The sequence below is a fragment of the Acomys minous genome (genome assembly GCF_964271855.1).
Source record: "Acomys minous genome assembly, chromosome: 12".
In the NCBI taxonomy this organism is placed as follows: domain Eukaryota; kingdom Metazoa; phylum Chordata; class Mammalia; order Rodentia; family Muridae; genus Acomys; species Acomys minous.
The window spans coordinates 6,061,467-6,085,948 of NC_140493.1; the positions used below are offsets into that span (position 1 = coordinate 6,061,467).

The 24,482-nt window shown below is 48.0% G+C and overlaps 2 protein-coding genes across 9 annotated transcripts in view; one reads left to right on the top strand and one right to left on the bottom strand.

Annotated features, from left to right (window-relative positions):
* The window catches only part of PCED1B (PC-esterase domain containing 1B), a 124,944-nt gene extending 103,963 nt beyond the window's left edge, over nucleotides 1–20,981 (bottom strand). For 3 of the 5 annotated variants that reach the window (XR_014773074.1, XM_084749446.1, XM_084749444.1), the window contains exon 1: nucleotides 20,506–20,608. The gene's annotated coding sequence lies outside the window, so the exon portion shown is untranslated. Of the gene's footprint in view, nucleotides 1–16,325; nucleotides 16,476–20,505; nucleotides 20,609–20,848 lie in introns of those variants that run through there. The other 2 variants (XM_084749447.1, XM_084749448.1) reach the window with 2 other exon arrangements.
* AMIGO2 (adhesion molecule with Ig like domain 2) lies at nucleotides 20,915–23,965 on the top strand. Of its 4 annotated transcripts, none has more exons than XM_084749441.1 (2): nucleotides 20,915–21,050; nucleotides 21,293–23,965. In XM_084749441.1, the coding sequence occupies exon 2, from the start codon at nucleotides 21,477–21,479 to the stop codon at nucleotides 23,043–23,045; it is 1,569 nt and encodes a 522-aa protein (XP_084605567.1). In that variant the 5' UTR covers nucleotides 20,915–21,050; nucleotides 21,293–21,476; the 3' UTR covers nucleotides 23,046–23,965. The 4 variants fall into 4 exon arrangements, with proteins under 4 accessions (XP_084605567.1, XP_084605566.1, XP_084605569.1 ...); XM_084749440.1 differs by having other exon boundaries at nucleotides 20,923–21,050; nucleotides 21,422–23,965; XM_084749443.1 differs by having other exon boundaries at nucleotides 20,946–21,082; nucleotides 21,422–23,965.
* Nucleotides 23,966–24,482: the final 517 nt, after the last annotated feature.

Here is a 24,482-nt window from a genome sequence, read left to right on the forward strand (position 1 = left end):
TGAAATGAATTAGCCTAATTAACTAAGTAAGGTTTGTTTGTATTTCCAAGTCATGCTAATCCAGTGCCCAATATAGGATACAGTCTTTAATGAACAGTGAGGTAGTCCTAAAACCCTACTAGTGACGGGATACAGGCCGTGTGATGAGTGCTCAGGGCCGCCCCTGCACTGGCTCTCTCAGCCTCTCCTCCCCAACATGAGACATAGTCTCGCTGAATTAACATCTGGCCCAGAAAGAGACCTGTCTCCTGTGACCATCCTCTCACAGTCACTGAGAGACAGTGGAGTGCAGTCAGCCCCAGCTAGGGATGCGATGGTCAAGTGTAAGACTGGAGGACACAGAGGGGAATTAAATTTTGAGGGGCTGGAAAGATGGTTCAGCAGATAAAAACACTGGCTGCTCCTACAGAGGACCTGGGTTCATTTTCCAGCACCCACACCAGCTGGTTCATAACCACCTATAACCCAGCCCAAGGGATCCGATTCCTTCAGTCTTCCTTAGGTACCTGTGCACACAGGGCACATACAGACAAGCAGGCAAAAACAGATACACATAAACAGAATAAACATAAAAATTAAAATGGCTTCACGGCAAGGAAGGCAGGAAGGAACAGAAGAAGGCAGGCAGGTAGACAGGAAGGAAGGAAGGAAGGAACAGAGGAAGGCAGGCAGGTAGACAGGAAGGAAGACAAGGAAGGAAGGAAGGAAGGAACAGAGGAAGGCAGGCAGGTAGACAGGAAGGAAGACAAGAGGGAAGGAAGGAAGGAACAGAGGAAGGCAGGCAGGTAGACAGGAAGGAAGGCAGGCAGGCAGGCAGGAAGGAAGGAAGAAAGGAAGGAAGGAAGGAAGAATGGACTTTTGAGCTAGCGATATGGCTTATCGGGTAAAGCCTTTTATTTGATGCCTGGAACTCACATAAAGATGGAGAACTGACTTCATAACACTATCTTCTGACTTCCATACAGTTGCCATGGTATATGTGTGCCTGCACTCACATACACAGACACACTAAATAAGTTAAACTTAAAACACACACACACACACACACACACACACTAAGCTTCTTAGCTCACAGATGAGGCAAAAGTCAGTTTTCAGAAAAGGAAGGTAAAATACTTCTGATAACTATGATAAAGAACACGAACAGTTAATGAAAGGGGGATTTTTCTCTAGGGAAAATATTTTGAAAACTGAAATGACGGAACGGATCAGTTACACAGCAGGCAGGGCACAGAGCAACCAGTGAAGAAGCAGCTGCGCCGGAGAGCTGCGATTCTGTCAGTAGAAAGCACGTGGAAGCAAGAAGAAATGAAAGAACAGAAACAGCAGCCAGGGACAACCCACGTGAGCCATTTCACATTCATATATAACTGAGTCCACGGCCCAGAGATAATAAACAAGGCAGGGTCGCCGACGCACAGATCGGAAAAAATATGATAAACACTCAGAAAAATGCAAGCAACTACATCATAGTCAAAAGAATGCGAACCAGAGATTTGTAAAAGTCCTGAAGTTAGCCAAAAGAATAAAAAAAAAAAGAGACATTATCTTCAAAGAAGCAGCATTAAGATTCACAGTTATGAACAGAGATAATGAGTTGCAGAAGAAAACGCCGTCAACTGTAATGGCTCAAAGAAAGCATTTGCCAACCTAGATTGCATCTTGGAAAACCATCTTTCATAAATAAAAGAAGAATAAAAATATTTTTGGAGGACTTTAAAGATGTTCTTCAAAGCAGAAGAAAAATGATCTCAGAGGGAACTGCAAGAAGGAATAGAAAAGCACCGGAAAGCGCATAGATAGATAAATAAATATTTATACTGTACTGTTGCCCAAACAAAATAATAATTGCAATGTACCTGGAAGCATACAGTACGTGTGGAAGCAAGCGGCATGCCAAGAACACAGTACTCATGAGGGCAAACGGCTTAGCAGGTCTTCTATTAGGTCAGTGGGACAAATGAATTGTATAATTCTGTGTAGGAGATCTGAATGTTTATGCTTTCCCCAAATTCTTCTGCAGAAATTCTGACCCCTGGGGTGATGGTGACAAGAGCTGGGGTGATGGTTTTCATTGTCAATATGATGAGACCTAGAATCATCTGGGAAGAGACACTCAGTGAGGACGGATCTAGGTTAGGTTGTCCTGCAGGCATGCTATGAGAGAGTTTCTTAACTCGGCTAACCGAGGCTGAAGATGATTCTTGAACACACATGTCACTGTCTCATGGGCTGGGCCTTGGGCTGGATGAAGAGTGGGGAGTGACCTGAGCACTGGCGGCCTGCATGCATGCACGCATTCGCTCTGCGGCTGTGAAAGCAGCGCCTGCGGCATGCATGCATGCATTCGCTCTGTGGCTGTGGAACCAGCTCCTGCGGCCTGCATGCATGCATTCGCCCTGCAGCTGTGGAACCAGCCCCAGCGGCCTGCATGCATGCATTCTCTCTGTGACTGTGGAACCAGCCCCTGCGGCCTGCATGCATGCACGCATTCGCTCTGCGGCTGTGGAACCAGCCCCTGCGGCCTGCATACATGCATGCATTCGCTCTGCGGTGTGGAACCAGCCCCTGCGGCCTGCATACACACATTCTCTCTGTGACTGTGGAACCAGCCACTGTGACCTGCATATATGCATGCATTCGCTCTGTGACTGTGGAACCAACCACTGCGGCCTGCATACATGCATACATTTGCTCTGCGGCTGTGGAACCAGCCCCTGCGGCCTACATGCATGCACGCACTCACTCTGTGGCTGTGGAACCAGCCCCTGCGGCCTGCATGCATGCATGCATTCTCTCTGTGACTGTGGAACCAGCCCCTGCGGCCTGCATGCATGCATTTGCTCTGCAACTGTGGAACTAGCCCCTGCGGCCTGTGACTTCCCTGTTAAAGAGGGTAATGTGGAGTTGTGGGCTATGTTGCTTTTGCCAGGCTATTTTATTACAGCAACAGGAAACAAAGCTAGGATTTATGCTATGAGGCTAGACCTCTTGCGGATGGCATTAGGGTCCTTGTAAACGTGACCAGAGTAGCATCTTGTGATGGATAAGGAAACAGCTAGAAGGCACCACTGTGAGGATGGAGCTGGATCTGCTGCCCTGTGACCAGGGCCTCCCCAGCTTCTCAACTGTGGGAAACAGTTCCTGTTCTTGGTAAGCTGTGCATTAAGGGAATTCTGTTACAGTACCTGAACAGACTGAGACATTCTGTGACAAATCAAGGAAGTATACTACAGTTTCTAGAATAATTACTTCAAAATAACCAAATAGTATATAACCCGAAGAATAAAAGCACTGAACATTATTTTTAGTATTCCAAGAGAGGCAAGAAAAGATGTCAAAAGAAAAAACAAAAACAAAAACAAAGAAAGAAAATAATAGATAAGAAGATAAAAAGAGGATTGCTAAAAACCCAACATATCAGCTGTTACACTGAATATAATAACAGATCCAATTTGAAATAATAGATGAAGACTGCCAGACTTTTGTTTTGTTTCGTTTTGTTTTTCGAGACAGGGTTTCTCTGTGTAGCCTTAGTTGTCCTGGACTCGCTTTGTAGACCAGGCTGGCCTCGAGCTCACAGACATCCACCTGCCTCTGCCTCCCAGAGTGCTGGGATTACAGGTGTGCGCCACCATGCCTCTCAGACCATTTTTAAAACTCCAATTATAGGCTATAAATATAATAAATGTTTGATGTTAAAGGAAAGAGAAATATACCCTCCCTGAACTAATCAAAGAGAAAACAAGAAAGCAAAGAGGGAACTGCACCATCAGCAGTGTGAACTTTGCAGGCTGATGTCACAGGCCTAAGTATCTATGCGCCCAGTAGCATAGGGGAGAGCTTTAAAACGTATAAAACAGCAATCACACAGAGAAGAACGAGCACGTCGTCAATAACTGGTGGACAAAGGCAAAACAGAGAGTCAGCAACTATCTAGAAGAAAGGAACAGCACAGTTGACATCTGATATTATCCCTAGGTGTGCAAAACTTGTAGCTACAGTGGCCAGTTCACATTCATTTCACACACGCGTAAATGTATTAAAATCCATATCTTATAACAAAGTCTCAACAATTTCAAAATGTTAAAATAACTTGAGAATATTATCTTCTTGTGCTGGCCCTACAAAGATTAAAGAAACTTTATTCCTTGACCCAACTGAATGCCATAAACCCCGCCTCCTTGTTTATCACCAATCACCCCGCCTCCTGCTCAGCTGTATGCAGTAACCCCGCCTCCTGCTCAGCTGTATGCAGTAACCCCGCCTCCTGCTCAGCTGTATGCAGTAACCCCGCCTCCTGCTCAGCTGTATGCAATAACCCCTCCTCCTGCTCAGCTGTATACAGTAACCCCGCCTCACGCTCAGCTGTATTCAGTAACCCCGCCTCCTGCTCAGCTGTATGCAGTAACCCCGCCTCCTGCTCAGCTGTATGCAGTAACCCCACCTCCTGCTCAGCTGTATGCAGTAACCCCGCCTCCTGCTCAGCTGTATGCAATAACCCCTCCTCCCTGTTCAACTGTATGCAATAACCCCGCCTCCTGCTCAGCTGTATACAGTAACCCCGCCTCACGCCCAGCTGTATTCAGTAACCCCGCCTCCTGCTCAGCTGTATTCAGTAACCCCGCCTCCTGCTCAGCTGTATGCAATAACCCCGCCTCCCTGTTCAACTGTAGCGCATGCACTCCCAGGGTGCCAAGCGTTCTCCATCACAGAGCCCACTCTACCTGACCCAGACTTTTTTCTGTGTCTTTCTCTCTTTTCTCCATCCCCCTCACAGCCATTAGTCAGGCCAAGTACTTGGATGCCCCATCTAGGACTCACAGCCGCCTATTTTAACAATGTGTTTGCCGTTGTATGCGCAATACTTATGCTAGGTGGCAACGTGGCCGGGTGACCGTTTCATTCGGAAATTAAACACATTATGAAGGAGATGTGGTTGTGTGTCCAGCGGACGATGGGTGTCCTTGTGACGGCTAACCTTGGCTGTCAACTTGACTACGTCTAAACCGACGAAAACGCAAGCGGCAGGGCATGCCTGTGAGGGGTCTTCTTGGTGGGCTCATCTGAGGTGGGAAGACCCTCCGGAATCTGCACCCTACGCCTTCTGCTAGCAGCTCCCATAAAAGGACACGGAAGAAGGAAGCTCTTGCTTTTTGCCAGCTTGCCCTCACTCTGACGGGCAGGTTCACTTATCCTGTTGCTGATGCAGGTTCTATTCCTCTGCTGGTATTAGAACCTACGTCTCCAGATGTAGACCGAAGACCAGAGACTCTCTAGGCTTTCCCTGCAGCTGCTGAGAGACAGACTTAACAACTGCCAGCCTTGGCACTTTAGTCAGAAACAGCATTGTTGGACTAGGCTGACCACAACCTGTAAGCTACCCCAGTAAATTCCATATATACTCAAATATACATGAATATGCCCATTCACTCTATCAGTTCTGTTCCTCTAAAGAAGCCTGACTAATATGGGTAATGAGCAATGAAAAAATCTCAAGGTGGATCACACAAATACAAAAAAGGTAACAACAAAAGGATTAAAAATAACTTTATGCTGAGGAATTTGATCATGTGGGTAAAACGGCCAATTCAAAAACTAAAAGTTGCCAAGACGCACACAGAAAATATGACAATGAAGCAAATCCAGGCCCAGTTAGCTTACTAGTGAGCTCTTCCAAACATTCTGAAAAGAATTAATACCTGTATTCGAGAATCCTTCAAGAAGATTAAAGCCTCTTAGGCTCAAAAATGTTAAAATATCACAGTGCAATTTAAAAACTGGGATGAGCATTAGGAAGAAAGAAATTCCACTTTTCTCCCCTTCCGGAAACATTTCTAAGATGTCTTAACAAAGGATGAGGGAACTGAAGTGAGCGCAGTTCAGCCTACATCATAAGGATGGTCTACAACTCAAAGTCAGTTCACCCAAGAACCAAGAGAGGAGGAGAGTCTTGCAGGCATCCCCAGTGCTGAGAAGCACCTGAGAAAGGCAACTGTGGCTCCTGATTTATGAGAAATTAGAAAAGTGTATGATATCACTGAGAAAACACGTTCAGCTGGCTCCCAGGCCAGACGCTTAACTTGGCAAAGAACAGCTAAAAAGAACACACAATGTCAAAGGCTTCAGAACCCTGAAAACTCCCCTTCAGCTTAGGGACAGAGTCTAGATTAGCTTGTTACCACTTTGATACAACACTATACCCTGAGGTCTACAAGAGAGGCGGAGGGGGAGGTGATGAACGGAAAAACAAGAAATAAAATTGTCACTTGGAGACAATTAAGATCACCCTTGAACAGGATTTCCGCAAGTTAGGCATACTTGTATGAACTGGCAAGAAATACATAGAAAATAAAACAGACTTAGAATGGAACTAGAGCTCAAATACTTAGAAGTTTATTAGGTATCGGAAAAGTGCATGACATTGCTAAGAAAACACTACAGAATCAAATAAAAACAGCGGCATATATGCTGTTCCATGAGAAGGGCGCCGTCAGCACTTCCAAATATGCACACTGCCAGGCAGCCCCCTAATCAAAACCCAAGATGCCTGTTGGTTTACTTGTTTTCAGAAATGGACAAAACTTCCTAAGATTAACATGTAACTATGCAGGGCTAGGAGAGCTACGGTGTCCTTGAAGGACAGACTCGGGTCTGCGGCAGGGGTGGCAAGGCTGTTGCTCTAAGGCCACTGACAATCCAGCAGGAGCCTGTGGGTCCTGGAACAGGGTGTGTCCAAAAGAAGAAGAGAGGAGTCCAGAATCCACCCTGCGCACTTACCGTTGCCTGGCTGACAGGAGAGGGACCCTGGACCTCAGGAGGAAAGGGGTCGGGGGTGGTGGTGGGGAAGTACTTCTTGACGCTACACACAAAAGCCAACTCCTGGTGGCTTACAGAAAGAAACGGGGAGCCGAAGTAACCGAGCCTTTAGAGGCAAACCCCTCCAAGACCTCAGAGCAAACCTTCCTTAGATACAAAATAGAAAAAACAAAACTAACCACAAAGGAAACAATGGGATGGAACCAACTCTGCTAAAGCTAAGGACTTCTTTTCCCCAACCGTGAGCGAGGCCATGGGAGCCATCAATCTGTGAGACGGGCATGCTGCAGCCGCAGTACAGCCACACTAAGATAAAAGGATGAAAAACAACAACAACAACAACACTAGTAACTGTTGGCAAAGGCTTTTAAGAACACAGGTTTCCACACAGTCCTTGTGGGAGGAGAAACTGGATAGAACCACTTCCGGGAGCTGGTAGTTACTACGCATCCTGAACATGAATATAACCTCACCCAGCAAACCCATCTCAGGAATATGCTCCAAACAAGCTGTGGGATTGACATACAGTGCATGTCTCCATTCCCATGACTGCAAGGTCATCCTCTGGTACATAGTGGCTTTACATCCAGCCTGGGCTCTAACAGACTGTCTGAAGCAAACAAATACCCCACCAAACAAAAAGGGAATGTGTACGTCTACCAAATTCAAGCGTTACAACACACACAGGAACAGTACTAGCAGTAGACCAAAGCCGAAAGCGGAAACCTGGCTTGGGATAGGGTTCAGCTGGCACCGTGCTCGCTACGTGAGGGTGAAGATCCAGTTTCCACCCTTAGCACCTATGAAAATGCTGGGCACTATGGTGTGTGTCTTTCACCCCAGCACTGAGGAGGTGGAGACAGGAAGGCCCCTGGGGCCGGCGGACTGGCTAGTTCAACAGTGAGCTCCGGGTTCAGCATGTAATTCTGTCTTGTGGAGAGGAAGTGAGAAAGATACCTGACATTGCTCTTTGGGCTCCCTATACATGTGTAAATACACACACACACACACACACACACACACACACACACACACACGTGTTAGAAGCTACCAAAATGCCTCCATTAACGAAACAGTTAAAGAAATCTCGACACTGACATACAATGGAATATGATACAAATCTATAGCTAAGCACAAAGCCAAAAGTACAGGTGACTCTCTCTGAGCTTAGCACCGAAGCAGACGGAAAGCGGACAGATTCCATCAACAGACCGTGTAAAGACTATCTGCATTGCTACAAGCCAGGAGTCTCTGCCACTGGGAGGCTGGTGGCTGCAAGAAAACACAGTGGGCATCGAGCTGACAGAAGCCCTGTGTACCGGGCACCTCAGGCCCTGCAGCTCGTCTGCTCACCTCACTCCGTGAGTCTGGTCTCCTGCCTTCCCTTGCTGGCGTTCACTCTCAAGCCATCTCGACAGAGTGCAATCTCTCTGCCTATTTGGTTGCCCACTTTCCTTTCCAAATGCATATTTACAATTACCTCTTTATTGAGGCTCTACAAAATGCCTGCTTCTGGGGACTTATTTCTGAGCCTTTATCTCTCGAGATGGCTCCTGGGCTTTCTGACAGTTTTCCGGACACGAGTTCACACGCTCTCCATCTATTCTACCTTGTTTACAGCGAGGCTCCGCACCCTTCCTCTCCGCCAACGCGCTGATAAGGGAAAAGAGGAAAGAGCGGTCTAAGTAGCCACAGCAATTGTCTCTCCTGGGCGGAACCGGAGGCCAGCGAATTTCTCCTGCAATAAGGTTCTTTGAAGGGGCTGAGCATGTGGCTCAGCTGGTAGGGAGAGTCCTTGACTAGCGTGCACGCAGCTCCTGCATAAGTGGGGTGTGGCGGCTTTACTCCTGAAACCTCCGCACTCGAGAAGTATTCACAGGAGGAGCAGACCTTCGTTATCATCTGTGCCTATGTACTGAGTTTGAGGCCAGGCTGGGATACACAAGGCCCTGCTTCGAACAAACATACAAACAAACAACGACTACTACTAAATAATAATAATAATAATAATAATAATAATAATAATAATAATAATAATAATAATAATGAACAAAAACTAGTTGACTGAAAAGTAGGAGTTGGTGTGTGCTTGTTATCCCTACCCCCTGGGAGGATGAAGCAGGAAGATCACAAGTTCAAAGCCAGACTCCGTCTCAACGAACACAAAAGATTTCAGCGATTGCTTGTTGGCTGTCTCCGGTGCCCTCAGATTACACTAACTAGATACCGCTAAATATTAAGACCACCAAATATTATCATTTACTACTATTTCACACTCCCTGAACACACGCATGTGTGTAACTTCGGTTTCTCAAGGCTTTCTTTCAGGCATGACATACAGCCGGACCAACGCAGAGTTCTGGTCCATGGACCTGGCAGACGTTGTTCTGGCTCTATTTTACATATCATTCTCTGTGTATGGAAGATACACAGAGCGCTTCTAGCTTTGCCGGTGAGCGCTATGCTGATGGTCCTGACTGCCCGCCCCCCCCCCCCAGACTACCCTTGCCAAGCTGGTGAAAGCATTTTAACACTCACTGATCTAACAGCTATGAAGGCAGATTCTCCCATGATTCCCCCAGCAAAAGGCCGTCCTGTTGTTGTAATACATATAGTTGAGTACACGGGGAATTTTGGTTTGAGGCATATGTGGACAACTGCCACCATTAAGTGTGCCCTTGTCACCGTTGTTTCCACAAAGCGGGGAATGCCGGCGAGCGCACTCCGGCAGCCAGTTTGCTTCTGCGCGGTACCTGCCAAGAAAACCCACACCTTCTACCACTGTGTAGGAGGCGAGGCACGGCACGTCAAAACTGTTTGGCAAAGCGATTCTTTTATGTTTGCACTTTTTTTCCCCTTTGGGTATTTTCCATTGAACACTGAGCTGGCCCATCTTCACTCCTAAAGGCCTCCACCAAAGAAGTCACCCTCGTCGGTCCCCTGGGGGCTCTAGGAAGGCCAGGTGGGTACACCGGCTGACCTCTCTCCTCTGCAGCAGCCGAGAGAAGGCGAGATGGCCCGAGCGAACGAGGACACGCTGTACTCCGGTGGAGCAGGGCTCGGGAACCACATAATTGGCATAACCACGCTGTGGTGAGCCACTGCTCCAGCTCCGTTTATTTTGTACATAAACCTGGCCATTAGGTTCAACAAACGTTTATTAAACATCTGCGCTATATCAAACCACAGCTGAGGCCAAGGGCAACTACACAAAATACTCGTTTACAGCTTTATAATTCCCAAGGACCTATTTGCCTGTCTCACCTGAGGCAACCTTGCAAAATCAAACTGCATCTCCGTTACATCACACCCAGGCTGGACTCTGTAAGGACGAGTTACTTACTGAAGGCCACACCGCCAAGAAGCAGAGAGCACAATGGTCCATCTTACCATATCATTGTAGTTTTATACGCTACTACTTGGCATTTAATTACCGTGTGTCTCCAGACCCATGGTGCATGCCATAAGAGGGAGATACATCTTCCTTTGCTTTATAAGCCTTTATTGTTAATGCCATGGAGTTAAGGTTGCTTAATCTCCTTTTTTTTTTTTTTTTGGTCACTTGTCCCCGAGACACTATCTCATGAAACCCAGGCTGACTTCAAGCTTGCTACATAGCCCAGGCTAGTCATGAGCAACAAATCTTCTTGTTCACACCTCCTAAGAATTGGAACCAAAAGCCTGTGTCACTGTGCCCCGCATCGTCACTTAATTCTGAAATCACTTTTCATCTCTGGTCACTTGTTTCTCCCAAACTCTGTTTTTACGTACATAAACTTCACTTTGTTGAATCAGATATCTTGTCAACTAAATGAATAAGAACCGAAGTTTTGCCTCTCTCTGGGCGAGCGTTCCGGCTCTCGGTCACCTCCGGCTCGCAGTTGCAACTCTCTATACTGTCGACATTAATTTCTAATCACACTAAAGATTCCTAGAAGAGAGCAACCACATTACGGTTCTGGGAGTGTGGCCAAGACTAACAATATTTGCTGAATGGAATTTAAATCATGGCTGGCCCTGCTACTCCCTAAATGGGAAACATTAGCATTAATGGTTAAGCTTGAAACTGGAGGAGGAAAGACCAGCGTGAGAGAGTGGGGCTTTACCTCCGATCTTGTTCGCCAACTAGGCCCCATTGCTCTTGTTAGAAAATGGGGGTTTCAATAGCGACTTCCTAGGGTCCTTGTAGCTATTCAGTGTACAGGGTATGAAGGAAGTGTTGCCTGGACCGAGTGCCCTTGCTATGATCACTTCCTGTGACCTCTCCAGGGAGGCCTTTCTCCAAGGGAACACGATGGCATACTTCACTTCCACAAATGGAAAGGTCAGAGTGCCACAGCAAATCACCCGTGGAGCACCGACCACAAAAGCCGGAGTTTGCTGAAAGTAACATATGGCGCGCCACGGTCGTGCTGGCTGTGTGACCCCCGAGGCTTCTCTCTCCCTCTCTCAGGGCTAGCCTGCTTCACTCGTGTTAATGTTAGTCGGTGAGTGATCTTCCTTCCAATCAGATGCTGCTTTGAATAATCACATCTGCCTTTATAAGGCGACGGTAATGAGTGCTACAGGAAATTCTCAAAACGGGGAGTTTGTGATGTTGTTATCAGCATGCATCAGAATGACAGCGGCGACCCCAGTGTTGAGGACATAATAGCATTTAGGAATTCAATTAGGTGATTCCCTTCAGGCTAGTAATACGCAAAATGAAAATCAGACCCCTACCATTTACGCTCCAGACCCTAAGAGGTAATCATAATAATTATGGTCATCGGTTCAGCACACTGAATTTTTAAAGAATGCATTTTTGTTGTTGTTGTTGTGTGCACGCTGTGTTTCTGTGTGCCTATGTTTGCGGTGTGTTTATCCATGCATACATTGGTGGGGACCAGGGGTGGATGCTAAATGTCTTCCATAGCTCTCTACCTTTTTCTCCCCATTGAGACAGGCTCTCTGACTGAGCCAGGAGCTTGCAGTTTCACTTAGACTTGCTGGCCGGTGAGCCCCTGGGATCCGACTACCTCTGGGGAGTTCTGGGTTACAGGCATGTGGGTCTAGTTTTGTATGTGAGTTGTGCACACTTGAATTCATGTCCTCATTCCCAAGCAGAAAACTCTTCACCCACTGAGCCATGTCCTCTGCCCCACAGGTTTTTAGAAGCAAATTCTTACTGGGGCATCCCGTTTCCAAGGCTGAATTTGGAGCAGGAAGAAAAGGGGCATAGCGATGCACTCCTAAAAATTCACCATTTGGAAGGCAGAGACAAGGAGGTGGCCAGTGAGGCCTGCCTAGGTTACCAGAAACCAAAGGAGGAGGAGTGGGAGGAAGAGGAAGAGCAGGAGGAGGAAAAGGACAGGAGGAAGAAAAGGAGAGGAGGAGGAGGAGGAAGAATAAAAGGAGGAGGAGGGAAATGGGAAGAGGAGGAGCAGGAGGAGGGAAAGGGGAGGAGGAACAGGAGGAAGGAAAAGGGAGAAGAAACAGGAGGAGGGAAAGAGAGGAGGAAGAGGAGGAAGGAAAAGGGAGGAGGAACAGGAGGAGGGAAAGAGGAGGAAGAGGAGGAGCAGGATTCTGTTTCTCTACCTTCCATCTCTCTGCAGTAAGCACCCAGCATTTTCACAATTAGGGAAAAGGTCCTTAGTTATTATTATTTTCATTTCTCATTGAAAAACAGATCGTGGTGTGAGGCAGGGGAGCATGGGGCCTTCCCAAAGGCCAGCCTTGGGAGGACTCAGTGTTCTGTGGTGAAATTCAACAAAGGATGGTGAGTCCTGACCTGGCCCTGGGAACGCAGACTTATTGTCCCCTAAAGAATCTGTTTCCGTTGTGTGCATCGTTTCCACCACACTGGTGTGGCTGTCAGATCCTTCACAACCACTGTGATGCTCACACTAACTGCCTGGCACACTGTAGGTGCTTGGTAAACGTTTGCCAAACGAACAACTGCAGCATCAACATCGGTGGCAGTTGCTCCCCCCACCCCCACTCACAGGGGAGACTTCACTGCCTGCTTGTAAAGGCCAGGAGGGTCTCTGGAACTCAGGTGGGTGATCACTAAATGCGAGCCACCACTAACCAGAAACTCTAACTAGCTAGGACTTTCTGTTGTATTTTTCTCACCATAAAAGCATTGTAGAAAGGTCTTAAAAAACCACTGGTGGTGTAGGGAAATAATTTATTTACATAATCTACACACAATATATAATTCATATCTATCTATCTATAATTTCTTTTACAAGAATCAGAATTGTACCATTCTGTAATTTTGATGTCATCAAATAGTGCCCGCCCATATTATTTTACATAGCAATATAGCGGGGCTTCTTAAACTTTTCCCACTCATTACCTATTGTTGCCCTATAAATTTTCACAAGACAACTGATGTAAGTATGTATGTATGTATGTATGTATGTATGTATGTATAATAGGTATACAAATAGAAAACATGCTGAAATAAAAAATTTACTTAAAAACAAGTTTTGGTATGTAGTTTTACTATTTATTGGAGATGACACCAAGGTAGCATCACAATGCGATAAAGGTGGTTGCTTATTTTTATAGAAAGGATTAGACCTTGGGGCTGGAGGGATGGCTCATTGGTAAAGACTATGTATGTGATGCTCTTGCAGAGGCCCAGAGCTCAGTGATCAGTTCCCAGTAGTCAGGTTGGATGGCTCACAACTAACTGCCTGGAATTCCATCACCGGGGCATCCAATGCCCTCTTCTGGCCTCGAGGGTACGTGTGCTCCACCCCCCCCACACACACACATACACACAATTTAAAAAATAATTGAATCTTCAAATCATGGAAGGTATTTGACACTAAAAGACACTGTCATAGAACATTGTCAATGTTCTTTTTTCTGAGTTGATGGACATTTTGATTTTACAATCACCAATAATGATAACTACCTAACATAAATACATAACACAAAATGGCAGAAGTAAGTTTAGGCTATTTCGGAAATTCTGCCCTGACCCTAAGTCAATTTTTTTCTTAATTATTTTTTTTTTTTAATGAACCGCTAGCTGGCAACTCAAACAATAATACTTTAAAAACAAACTAACACAACATAATCCAAACGCAGTAATTCGGTGTCCCCATGCTGAGGAACCATGGCAGGAGAACATTAAATGTTTTCATTTTTCATAATTAGACAACTCTGCTTCCGTATGAGCAGGAACCTCGAGCGTGCAGGGAAAACATTGCAGTCTGTGCTGTACTATAGCATGGAACACAAGCTGGGGTGTTCCGGGCAGCGTTCGCATGGCATGACAGCACAACGTGTGCACACCGCGGGGTCAGGCCAAGGCTGCAGTGACGTCACCTAAGGCAGCACAGGTGAGCACGGCCAGACACTCCTCAGGCTCACCGTGTACTTAGCTCTGAATTAAGTTGTTGTGGTTGTGGTTGTGGTTGTGGAGTGTTCAGAAACCAACCCCGACATTCAGTTCTCCGCCCTCAGTTACAACCCACAGTTCAAGAGGCAATAAATACGGTGTGACACCAGATGTCAGCAACACTGTTTTGTCTGCTCACGCGCCTGCTGCATTAAGAACGTGCCCCTTTCTTTTCTGTTAGAAAAGATGCTGCAATGGGCATGTGACATGCAACCGTAGCTGAACACCTGAGCCAAGTCGGCCGATACACCCACCTGCAAGCCCAACGCTCCCAGGTCTCAGGATGTGGAGTTCAGGACCTGTGTGAGCTACAGAGCAAGACACCCCTAACGGCCTGAGCTACATACCTAAACGCTGTTTTGGAAAGAAAGAAAGAAAGAAAGAAAGAAAGAAAGAAAGAAAGAAAGAAAGACAGACTAAAACCTCAACTAACTCACCAAATAATTAAAAAATTACATACTTGATAAAGCAACCTGTCAACCGTGAAGAACTGCTTTTGTTGACAGACACCAAGTACCCCGGAGTTGGGGAAGGCCCATACTCAGTGCAATAGTAATGGAGCCAAGTGGAAAATTATGCCTGAACCTGATCCAACTAGTTAGTACCTCCTGTTTACCAGTCTGTCCCAAGCTTGGGCAACCGTGGACTGATCTTCAACCTCACAGTACTAGTGGGGGCGGGGCGGGGTTCTGTAACCACACAGTGGTCCAACACTTTTAGAGTTCAAAATTCTGAAGAGATGGGACTGGAGCCCCTCCCCCCACTTTAAGTTTAAGTACAGCTAACGCAACTATGCAGGGATTTTTAACAGGCTGGACCCAGTGCCGCTCAAACCTTGGAGAGGGTAAGCGAGCGGCAGCACACGCCAAAGGCTGCTGCGTGCTGCAGGATCCCAGCTGTGCATACGTGGCGAGAAAAGGCAAATCCCCAGAGATGGGCAGTGGGACAGGGCTTGAAAGGGCTGTTGTGAAGAAATGTCTGACAGGAAGTGACTTAAGGGAAGGGATCCTTGGCTTACAGTTCAAGGCTGCACAAGCCTGTGCGTTGGTGTGAGTGTGAGGTGGCTGGCCATACTGCATGCACAGACGGGAAGCAGGCAGTGGGCAGGCAGGGGGCCAGGCTGAGAAGGCACAGGGCCCTCCCTCCAGCAAGCCACTTCCTCCAGCTAAACCCTACTTGGAGGCCTACACCAAGGCCAGGACCAGCTGTTCAAACACATGAGCATTTCAGGTTCAAACTTCACCAGAGAGGAACAGGTCCTAGGACTTTAACGGGTAGTGGCTTGGAGAGTGATGCTTGGTGCTAAACGACGAGCTTGCAACTTAAAATGTTTAAAACGGCGGCTTTCTCTCTCTGACAACATGAAGCCCAGTGGGTGAAGGTTACTTCAGAGCTGAGCACTCTGGGCTCTCCCTGGAGATGGGGGGGGGGGGGAGGTGGTCCCCGTACCCACTTCCAGTCAAGTGGAGGGTGCTAAAAGCAAGCCATGGGGCGACCTTCAGGAAAAATTCATCTCCAAGAGTGAGAGTCATGGGACAGAGTGCTGTCACCTCCCTAGCAGACATTGGACCATGGTACACAAAGCAGCAGGGGCCGGCCAAGACCAGGAAAGGCTGCCAAAGTCCAGTGTACTTCTGGAGGTGGCAGGCAAAGCCACGCATTTCCTACAGGTCAACCCTAGAGTAGACCCCTGTTGTAACAGTAAAACAGAGGGATATTAGGGGTATTAGATAACCAAGCTAACCGGGTGGGAGGAAGAGCAGGGTTCCGAGCCAGCTCTGGCAGGCTAGCTGGCTTCCCTGAAGACCCTCTTCCTGGGGAAATCTGCGCAAGGCACTGTTGCCTACGGCGCATTCTTATTTCAAGTGCAGCCGATTATAACAAGCTTCACTGTGGGTAAAAAAACGGTTTCTAAAAAGCCTCCACCTGTTCCAGAAAAGGGCCCACGCCATAGACCGTGAGCTAGATTTGAAGTAACCAATGAAAACAGCAGTTTTATCTTTGCAGCTATGAGAGGAGTTAGCGCCCGCCCCCCCAAAGTGCAAGGTGATCGTGTAAGCACGAGAACGAAGAGAGAACAGAGGACGCCCATCGGCTATCAGACCCTCACCAAAGTGCAAGACGACGACGACGACGACGACGACGACGACGACGACGACACCTGCAAAGTCCACAGCAGCAACAGCAGTGGGGGCGAACTGAACAAACAAGCCAAAGCTGAACAGGGGGCGCTCAAAGAGTGACCACCCCGCTGAGAGAGCATCAGGTGGGCAAGTGTCTGATTGGCTCCCTGGTTGCACATGCGCAGAGTGTGGGTCTTCATTGGCTCAACTTGTGATGGCTCAAAGAATGAACCAATCATCATAGAAATGCCTTCCAGCGTTCTTTAGTTTCTGTCATCCTATAAAAAGCCCCTAGACAAACAGTTCAGTGGGCTTCTCTCGCCCTCGTGGAGCCTCTCTCGAACTCTGTTTTCTGCAACAGATCTTTAATCTCCTTGGAGCTGCATCTCTATAATAAAAAGCTCTCTCCAAAGAGCACCCTTCCTGCCTGTTGCTTGTCAAATAACTGGAAACAACTAAAAGGCAGGCGTGCGGGGCACGCCTGTGAGGGATTTTTGAGAAGAGAACACCCAGCCGGAATGCCGGCAGCGCCTCCTCACAAAGGAGGCCTGGAAACCAAGAAGCGTTGCCTTTTGCCTGCTGGCCTTTGCTTTCAATGGCAATGTCATCTACCCCACTGCTGCCACCAGTGCTGCTGTATTCCTTTGTAATATCAGAACCCAACTTCTGCAGGCTTCCAGCGTGGACTGAAGACCGGTGGAACAGGGCATCCTCTAAGCCTTCAGTACCAGGCTGGATGCTCAGGCATCTACTAACCTCACACACTACTCAGTTGCCAGGTTTTCAGCCTCCGCAGTGTGAAGACAGCTAATGACAGACTACCAAGACAGTAGCATAAACCAAACTAGTAAATCCCATGTGTATATACATATACATAAACGTATACGTATATGTATATATATTCATTGTATCAGTTCTGTATATATATATATATATATATATATATATATATATATTAAATCCCCTATATATATTCATTGTATCAGTTCTGTTCCCCTAGAGAAGTCTTGCTCTGATGCCTAAATCTTCAATAAAAAATATATATATATAACATGAGAAACTGAAAACCCACAGAACGAAAAGAACCCCAGACCACATCCCAGTCACTGCCTCCAGCCAGGAGCGGCTTCTGCAGCCAGGAAGGTGCAGCACGGTCCCAGCCATCTCAGCACACAAGATTCCAAATCAAAGCCATGTGGGAAGCTACTTCCTACTATCCACTGAAATCATTACCAAATGGTCAAAAAACACCAGTAGAAAACACCACTCGGACGAGACCAGAGCCAACAGCCATCTGTCCTACTTTTAACGCCTGGGATGGCGCTTAGCCATATCTGCCTTGGTACTCATTCCAAAGTGGAGGAGGAAGCCTCTCAACTTAAAACTCTTTGAGACCATTCCAACACATCATGGGACGGTTCCGGTGACCCTTGAGTGAAATAATGTATGCAAACACAGCTCAGCTGGGCACATAAGGGCACATGCGCACACAGCTCACACCTTCACTGAATGCTTTGCAGCTGGGTCAGTCACAAGGGATAAAAGCGAAGTGCAGAATAGTTTGCGAAAACTGGAGACAGGGACAGTAGAGAATATAGTTACAAAGGGAAATGGAAGCATTTGGTGGATGCAGAACTCTAAAGCTTTCAGGCAGGTGTCATGAAGTGTAAAGGCTAAGAACCAACAGACAGGCACCATCACCACTTAGAATCTGCCCCCTAGGCTGGAGAGATGGCTTAGTGGTTAAGAGCACCACCTGCTCTTCCAAAGGTCCTGAGTTCAATTCCCAGCAACCACATGGTGACTCATAACCATCTGTAATGTGATATGGCGCCCTCTTCTGGCTTGCATGTACTCCTGCAAGCAGAGCACTGTATACATAATAATAAATAAATAAATCTTAAAAAAAAAAAAAAAAAAAGAATCTGCCCCTTGTACCACAGGGACCAAGACAGAGTAAAACAGTTGCCTTCAGAGAACTCTCCGTATAGTAGAGAGGGGGTGCTGTGGTTTGGAGATGATTCTCGAGTGTGGCCCCACCCCCACCCCTCCCACGGCAAAATTCCATGTAATAGAAGCCTGACCGCGTGTGACTGTGTTAGGGTGGGTGGGACTTTTAGGAGGCGGGGCCTAATCTTAAACCATTAATTCACGGAGGCTCGCTCACTCTTGGAAGGGGTTGTCACGGGTCTGAAGGGGCCACAGGTGCTAAGGCTGTTGTAAGATGAACAACCCTGGCTCCTGAGCCTGTGCGGCATGCTGTGGCACCGTGTGGTCACTTCCTCCTTCACCCTGCTACCACCACTCCATTTTCCAAGCGGTGAGTGGCATGGGGTGTTCACGAGAGGGGACAACCGAGGGGAGAGATAAGACTTTGGACATCCAGCCTCTGTAACCGAGAGCTCAATTACACGACTTTGGAAAAAGCACCCTGCTTGGAGTATTTTTTTTTTTTAAATAGCAAAAGAGAAGATGGATTAAGGTGGATCTGTTAGAAGATGAAGGTTAAAGGATGCCTGGAGAAAAATTATCTTCCACAAAACAAGCCACAACTTTTTGCCATTATTAAAGTTCAGCCCTCTCAACTCCATGCTAGCACACACACACACAACTTTCACACCTCTCTTTCCTCTGACGTGTATGTGTGTGTGTGTGTGTGTGGGTGTCCCAAAGGTCAGGTATCAGATTGACCTGCCTGTGAGTTTGGGTACACCTAGATTATGCTGTGGAGCAATGGCAGCCCTCGGCTGTAGCATCACTTCCTAACTCTGTTTCTCAAAAACACCCATTTTTTTTTTATATATAATTTTGCGATAAACAGCTTTCCTGATTTCCTTCTAATAGGATGTTAACAAAATACTGCGAACCCCAGTCACTTACTGGTCATTTAAATAGTACTTTGATTTACATTTCTATGTTACCATTCAACTTTCTGGCCATGAAGGCTTTGAAACCAAGTTTGTTTTTTTGTTTGTTTGTTTGTTTGTTGTTTTTTTGAGAAGCCAGGGGGGCAGGGTGTGGTCTGACAGAAAAGCTCAACCTATTTCTCCCGGGAAGTAATGAATGCGCCCTTTGGGCACACGAGGCTGGATGCTTACAGTTGAAGTCAATCTTGACTGAAAGTGAAACTAACATGAATCGTGTTGCCCTCCCTTAGAAACACAGAGCTATTCTGGAACCAGAAACACAACACACTGGTCCCGCACATCCAAGCCACTCACTCACTCGGGGAGTTTTCACTAAATGTAAGGGTGCCTTGCGGGGGTGAGGCAATCATTTTAGTTTTTAAGTACTATAACCAGTCATGTGCTATGCTTCCACGGTCTCCCCCAATTTTGCATGCCTTTCTTTGGTCCCCTGTCCCTTCGACTGCAGTTAGCATGGTTTGTAGGGGCAGTAATTTCTTTCTTTTAATCCGTATACAACAGCCAAATGGATCATTCGGCTCAGTCAAATCCCATCGTTTAAGCCTTAAACAAAAATTGATTTTTAATCGCAAAGCTCAACAGCCTCAAGCTCTCTGCCTCATTTTCACACGGCCTTGTCCAGCTTGTGCCTTTCCCAGCATGCTAGCTCAGTCTACCGGAGCCTGGTGGGCTGCATGGCCTCTAGGGGACAAGTCCTTCTGCGTAGCCACCCCTGCTGATTAATCCTAGTCCTGGAGCCTGCCAGCAAGACTCTGGATTTTTGTTTGTTTGGTTTGGTTTTTTTTTTTTCTTTCTTTCTTTCTTTTTTTTTTTTTAAGGCTAATGCCCTTATCTTTGCACTCCAGCCGGAAGGTCTGCTGAGCCTTCTTTCCTGCCCCCTCGCTTCTAGAATTGGGCCCAGTGCCTCGGGCCGCCTTCTCAGAGTTAGAAAAAGGGCTCGAACTTTCCCAGGGAACCGAGGGGCGTCCCCGCGGCGCCTTCGCACCCCTCCCCCCACCCAAAGCCCCGGTGATGCCGGAGGGTACGCGCTGCGGCCCTAGCTCCTGTCTTCCTCCTCCTCCTCCTCCACCTCCTCAAACCCGGGCGGGGACCCCAGCAAGCACCCGGTGCACAGCGCCCGCCAGGCCCCTCGCCCCAGCCCCTAAGCCAGGCTCTGAGGTCGGGGTGGGGTGCCACCTGCGGGCCACCACGCGCGTGCTCTGGCGCGCGGGGCTCCCCGGCAGACTGGGCGGCTCCCTACCGGGCTGGGCGGCTCCCCCGCGGGTGCGGGGCGAGGGGCGCGGGGCCTGGGGGTGCAGAGTCGCAGGCCTCGCTGCGGTCCCACCCGGCAGAGAGGCGGCGCGGAGCCCGCACCGGGCCGCCTCTGCGATTGGCTGCGCCCCCCCTCCTGCTCCGCCCGCCGCGGCGCCCCAGGAGCGAGGACGCGGGGACCCGCCTCCCGCCCGCTCCCGACCCCGGGCGCGCGGGATAAAAGGCGGGCGGCGGGCGCGGGAGCCCGGGCCCTGCAGCCTGCGAGCGCCACCGGCGGGCCGGGTTCACCCGCCGCCCACCCCGCTCCCGGCGCGGCCGAGCTCCGGTGATACCTGCAGCCGCCGAGCGAGAGAGCCGGGGACACCACCGCGCCGCCGCCGCCTCGAAACTCGCCAAAGTTGAGAGGCTGCCGCCCACCGGGAGCAGGAGGGAAAGTGCGAGCGCGCGGGGCACGAACCGACAGACGGACGCGCAGACCTTCGGAGCGCACCGCCGTCGGCGGCTTCTCCCGAGCCGCTGCGGCTTCCCAGCGCTGTGAGTGGTCGGCTAGACCGACGGCTGGCTAAGTATTTCCGTTCAATTGTTTATGGGATGCGATTGTGTATTTTGTGTGTGTGTGTCAGTGGAGGAAGTTAAGGCAGAATGCATCCTTTTAAAAAAAAAATTGAGCTTCTGATAGTGAGACGGTTGCATTGAGAGAAGGTTCCTGGGGAATTTACTGAGATGGAGTAACCTAGGGAAAAATGCATTTAACAGGTTCTTTTTTTTTTTTAAAGGCCTCCCTTGTTGAAAATGAAAAGAAACCCATTACAAAAGTTAATTGGAACGAAAGTAACTACAGAAGGGTTAACTAGTGGCAGTTAACTTGTACTTTCCTCTCTTTTTTTAAAAAATATTGTGACTAGATTGGTGGGAGGCTGAACTGGTGAGAAGCTACTGGAAGAGACTCAGGCGACCATAATGTCGTTAAGGTTCCACACACTGCCCACCCTGCCTGGAGCTGTCAGACCGGGTTGCAGAGAGCTGCTGTGTTTGTTGGTCATCGCTGTGATGGTGAGCCCTAGTGCCTCAGGGATGTGCCCCACTGCTTGCATCTGCGCCACCGACGTTGTCAGCTGCACCAACAAAAACCTGTCGAAGGTGCCTGGGAGCCTCTTCAGACTGATCAGAAGGCTGGATCTGAGCTATAACAGGATCGGACTTCTGGAAGCCGACTGGATCCCGGTGTCGTTCGTCAAGCTGAGCACCCTGATTATCCGTCACAACAACATCACCAGCATCTCCACGGGCAGCTTCTCCGCTGTTCCAAATTTAAAGTGTCTTGACCTGTCATCCAACAGGCTGAAGTCGGTGAAGAGTGGCACGTTCCAAGGGCTGGAGCTTCTGGAAGTGCTCCTGCTTTACAACAACCATATTTCATCTCTGGACCCGGCAGCGTTCGGAGGGCTCTCCCGCTTGCAGAAACTCTACTTGAGTGGCAACTTCCTCATGCAGTTTCCTATGGATTTGTATGTCGGGAGGTTCAAGCTGGCCGATCTGACATTTTTAGATGTTTCCTATAACCGAATTCCTTCCGTACCAATGCACCATATAAACTTAGTGCCAAGCAAACAGCTCAGGGGCATCTACCTCCACGGGAACCCGTTCGTCTGTGACTGCGCGCTGTACTCACTGCTAACCTTCTGGTACCGTAGGCACTTTAGCTCAGTAATGGATTTTAAGAATGACTACACCTGTCGCCTGCGGTTGGACTCCAGGCACTCGCATCAGCTGTCCCTGCTCCAGGACAGTTTTCTGAACTGTTCTCACAGCGTCATCAATGGCTCCTTCCACGCGCTCGGCTTTATTCACGAGGCTCAGGTTGGGGAAAGGGCGGTTGTCCACTGTGACAGCAAGGCTGGGAACGGGAATACCGACTTTGTGTGGGTTGGTCCCGACAACAGACTGCTAGAGCCAGACAAAGACACGGGGAACTTCCGTGTGTTCTACAACGGAAGTCTGGTCATAGAGAACCCTGGTTTTGAGGACGCTGGGGTTTATTCCTGTATTGCGATGAATAGGCAGCGTCTGTTAAATGAGACTGTGGACATCATGATAAATGTGAGCAACTTCACCATAAACAGATCCCATGCCCACGAGGCGTTTAACACGGCTTTTACCACCCTTGCTGCCTGCATGGCCAGTATAGTCCTGGTACTATTGTATCTGTACCTGACACCATGCCCGTGCAAATGTAGAGCCAAGAGACAGAAAAATATGCTTCAGAACCAAAGCAGTGCCCATGCGCACTCATCCATTCTCAGTCCCGGCCTTACTAGCGATGGCTCTGCTGAGGAACGGAAGGCAGGTAAAAGAGTGGTGTTTTTGGAGCCCCTGAAGGATACTGCAGCTGGACAGAATGGAAAGGTCAAGCTTTTCCCCACTGAGACCGTTATAGCCGAGGGCATCCTAAAGTCCACAAGGGCAAAATCTGACTCAGACTCAGTCAATTCTGTGTTCTCAGACACGCCCTTTGTGGCATCCACTTAGCTGCGTTTGTTCCCTGCATTTGTCTGGTGTCGTGATCTAATCTCTTCCCTGTTTTAACTTTGTGTGGTCCACAAAATCAATAGCAGGACAGAGACTGTTTTGTCTTCTGAGATGAAAACCAAATGGTGTCTTTTAAGATGGTTGCTAGGAAGTGAAGCAAAGCCCACTGGTTGCTCACTGTGCTGGGGGAAAGATGGGGTTGGTTTTGAGAGTTTAAGTTCTGGAGGGCAGCGGCTCAGCCTTCAGCGTCGCTGATGATGATTTCAAAGCTGGCCTGAAGGCAGTAGGACCGGCCACTATCCCTTTATTCGGATATGGTAAAGGAAAAACAAGGCTACATGTTAGCATTCTGTAAAAACAGACCCTGTTAACTTACTAGAACCAAAGTTGAGATTTCCTTCCTTCTTTCTTTCTTTCCTTTTTTGTAAAGAAAAAAAAAACATTAGTGGCTTTCACTTTTAAAAGATGTAGACAAGAAGAATTGGTTGTTTATAAAACATAAAGTTAGCATAGAGGTTTTCAGCCAAAATCATCATTGCAGACCGGAATGGACAAACTCCAATACTGTCCACAGGGTTACGCCACATCGTGTGTAGCACGAAGCAAGTAGTTTGCAGGAAGGCTTAGCTGTTTAGCCATCTTCCTTCTTCTGCATTCTCTATGCTGTACCCTGGTACAAAAAGATCTCACTGAAAAAAAAAATCAAAGGGGTCACCACTGTTTGTTGCCACGAATATGTATGTGTCAGTGCTAAAATGTCTGAGTGGCTCCCTAGAGCTTCGCTGTAGCCGACTCAGGTTTGTCCGTCTGCTTGTGTGTATGTAAAAATCTTAAGTTATGTGACCTGCTAAGTAGACCCTCCAACAGACTGTGCTTTTAGACACTTGAATCAGTGTAAATACATATTCTTTGCAACTGGACGTCTTAGTTGCCTATTTACAGATGCAATTCAAAATGTTTTATGTGACTTAGATGGTACAGAAAATGTCTCTTCAAATTCTTGCTATTGCAATAGGGACTTTTATCTTCTGCTTGGGGGGGGGGGGAGGGAAAAACTAGCTTTAATTTGTTGTGATCAGATTTTTTAAAAACTCTGTATCACAGTTTACTCTGATACCATGCATCCCAGCCAGATTTGGAAGACAGTCACATTCTAGTTTTAGTACAAGTGAGTGCGCCTGGGAGACCTGATTACTCTCACGTCTGCCAAGAGATAACCATGTGCCTCTCTGGCACCGAAACCGAGGGCTTAGACCAATTGATGCTTTAAGTTCCTCCCCGTATTAGAATCTGGTTTCCTGGTCACGCCAGCGCAGAGGCACATGGTCTTCTGACCCCGTACCATATATGAGGGAATATAGGGATGGGGTTAAGATGGCTAACAGAGCACTCTAGCTCGCAGGTGCTTGAATGAGGTAGGTTTGGAGAGGGTCGTGA

What these genes read in the sequence shown, in the direction of transcription:
- AMIGO2 (XM_084749441.1), top strand. Translation starts at nt 21,477, where the DNA reads ATGTCGTTAAGGTTCCACACACTGCCCACCCTGCCTGGAGCTGTCAGA.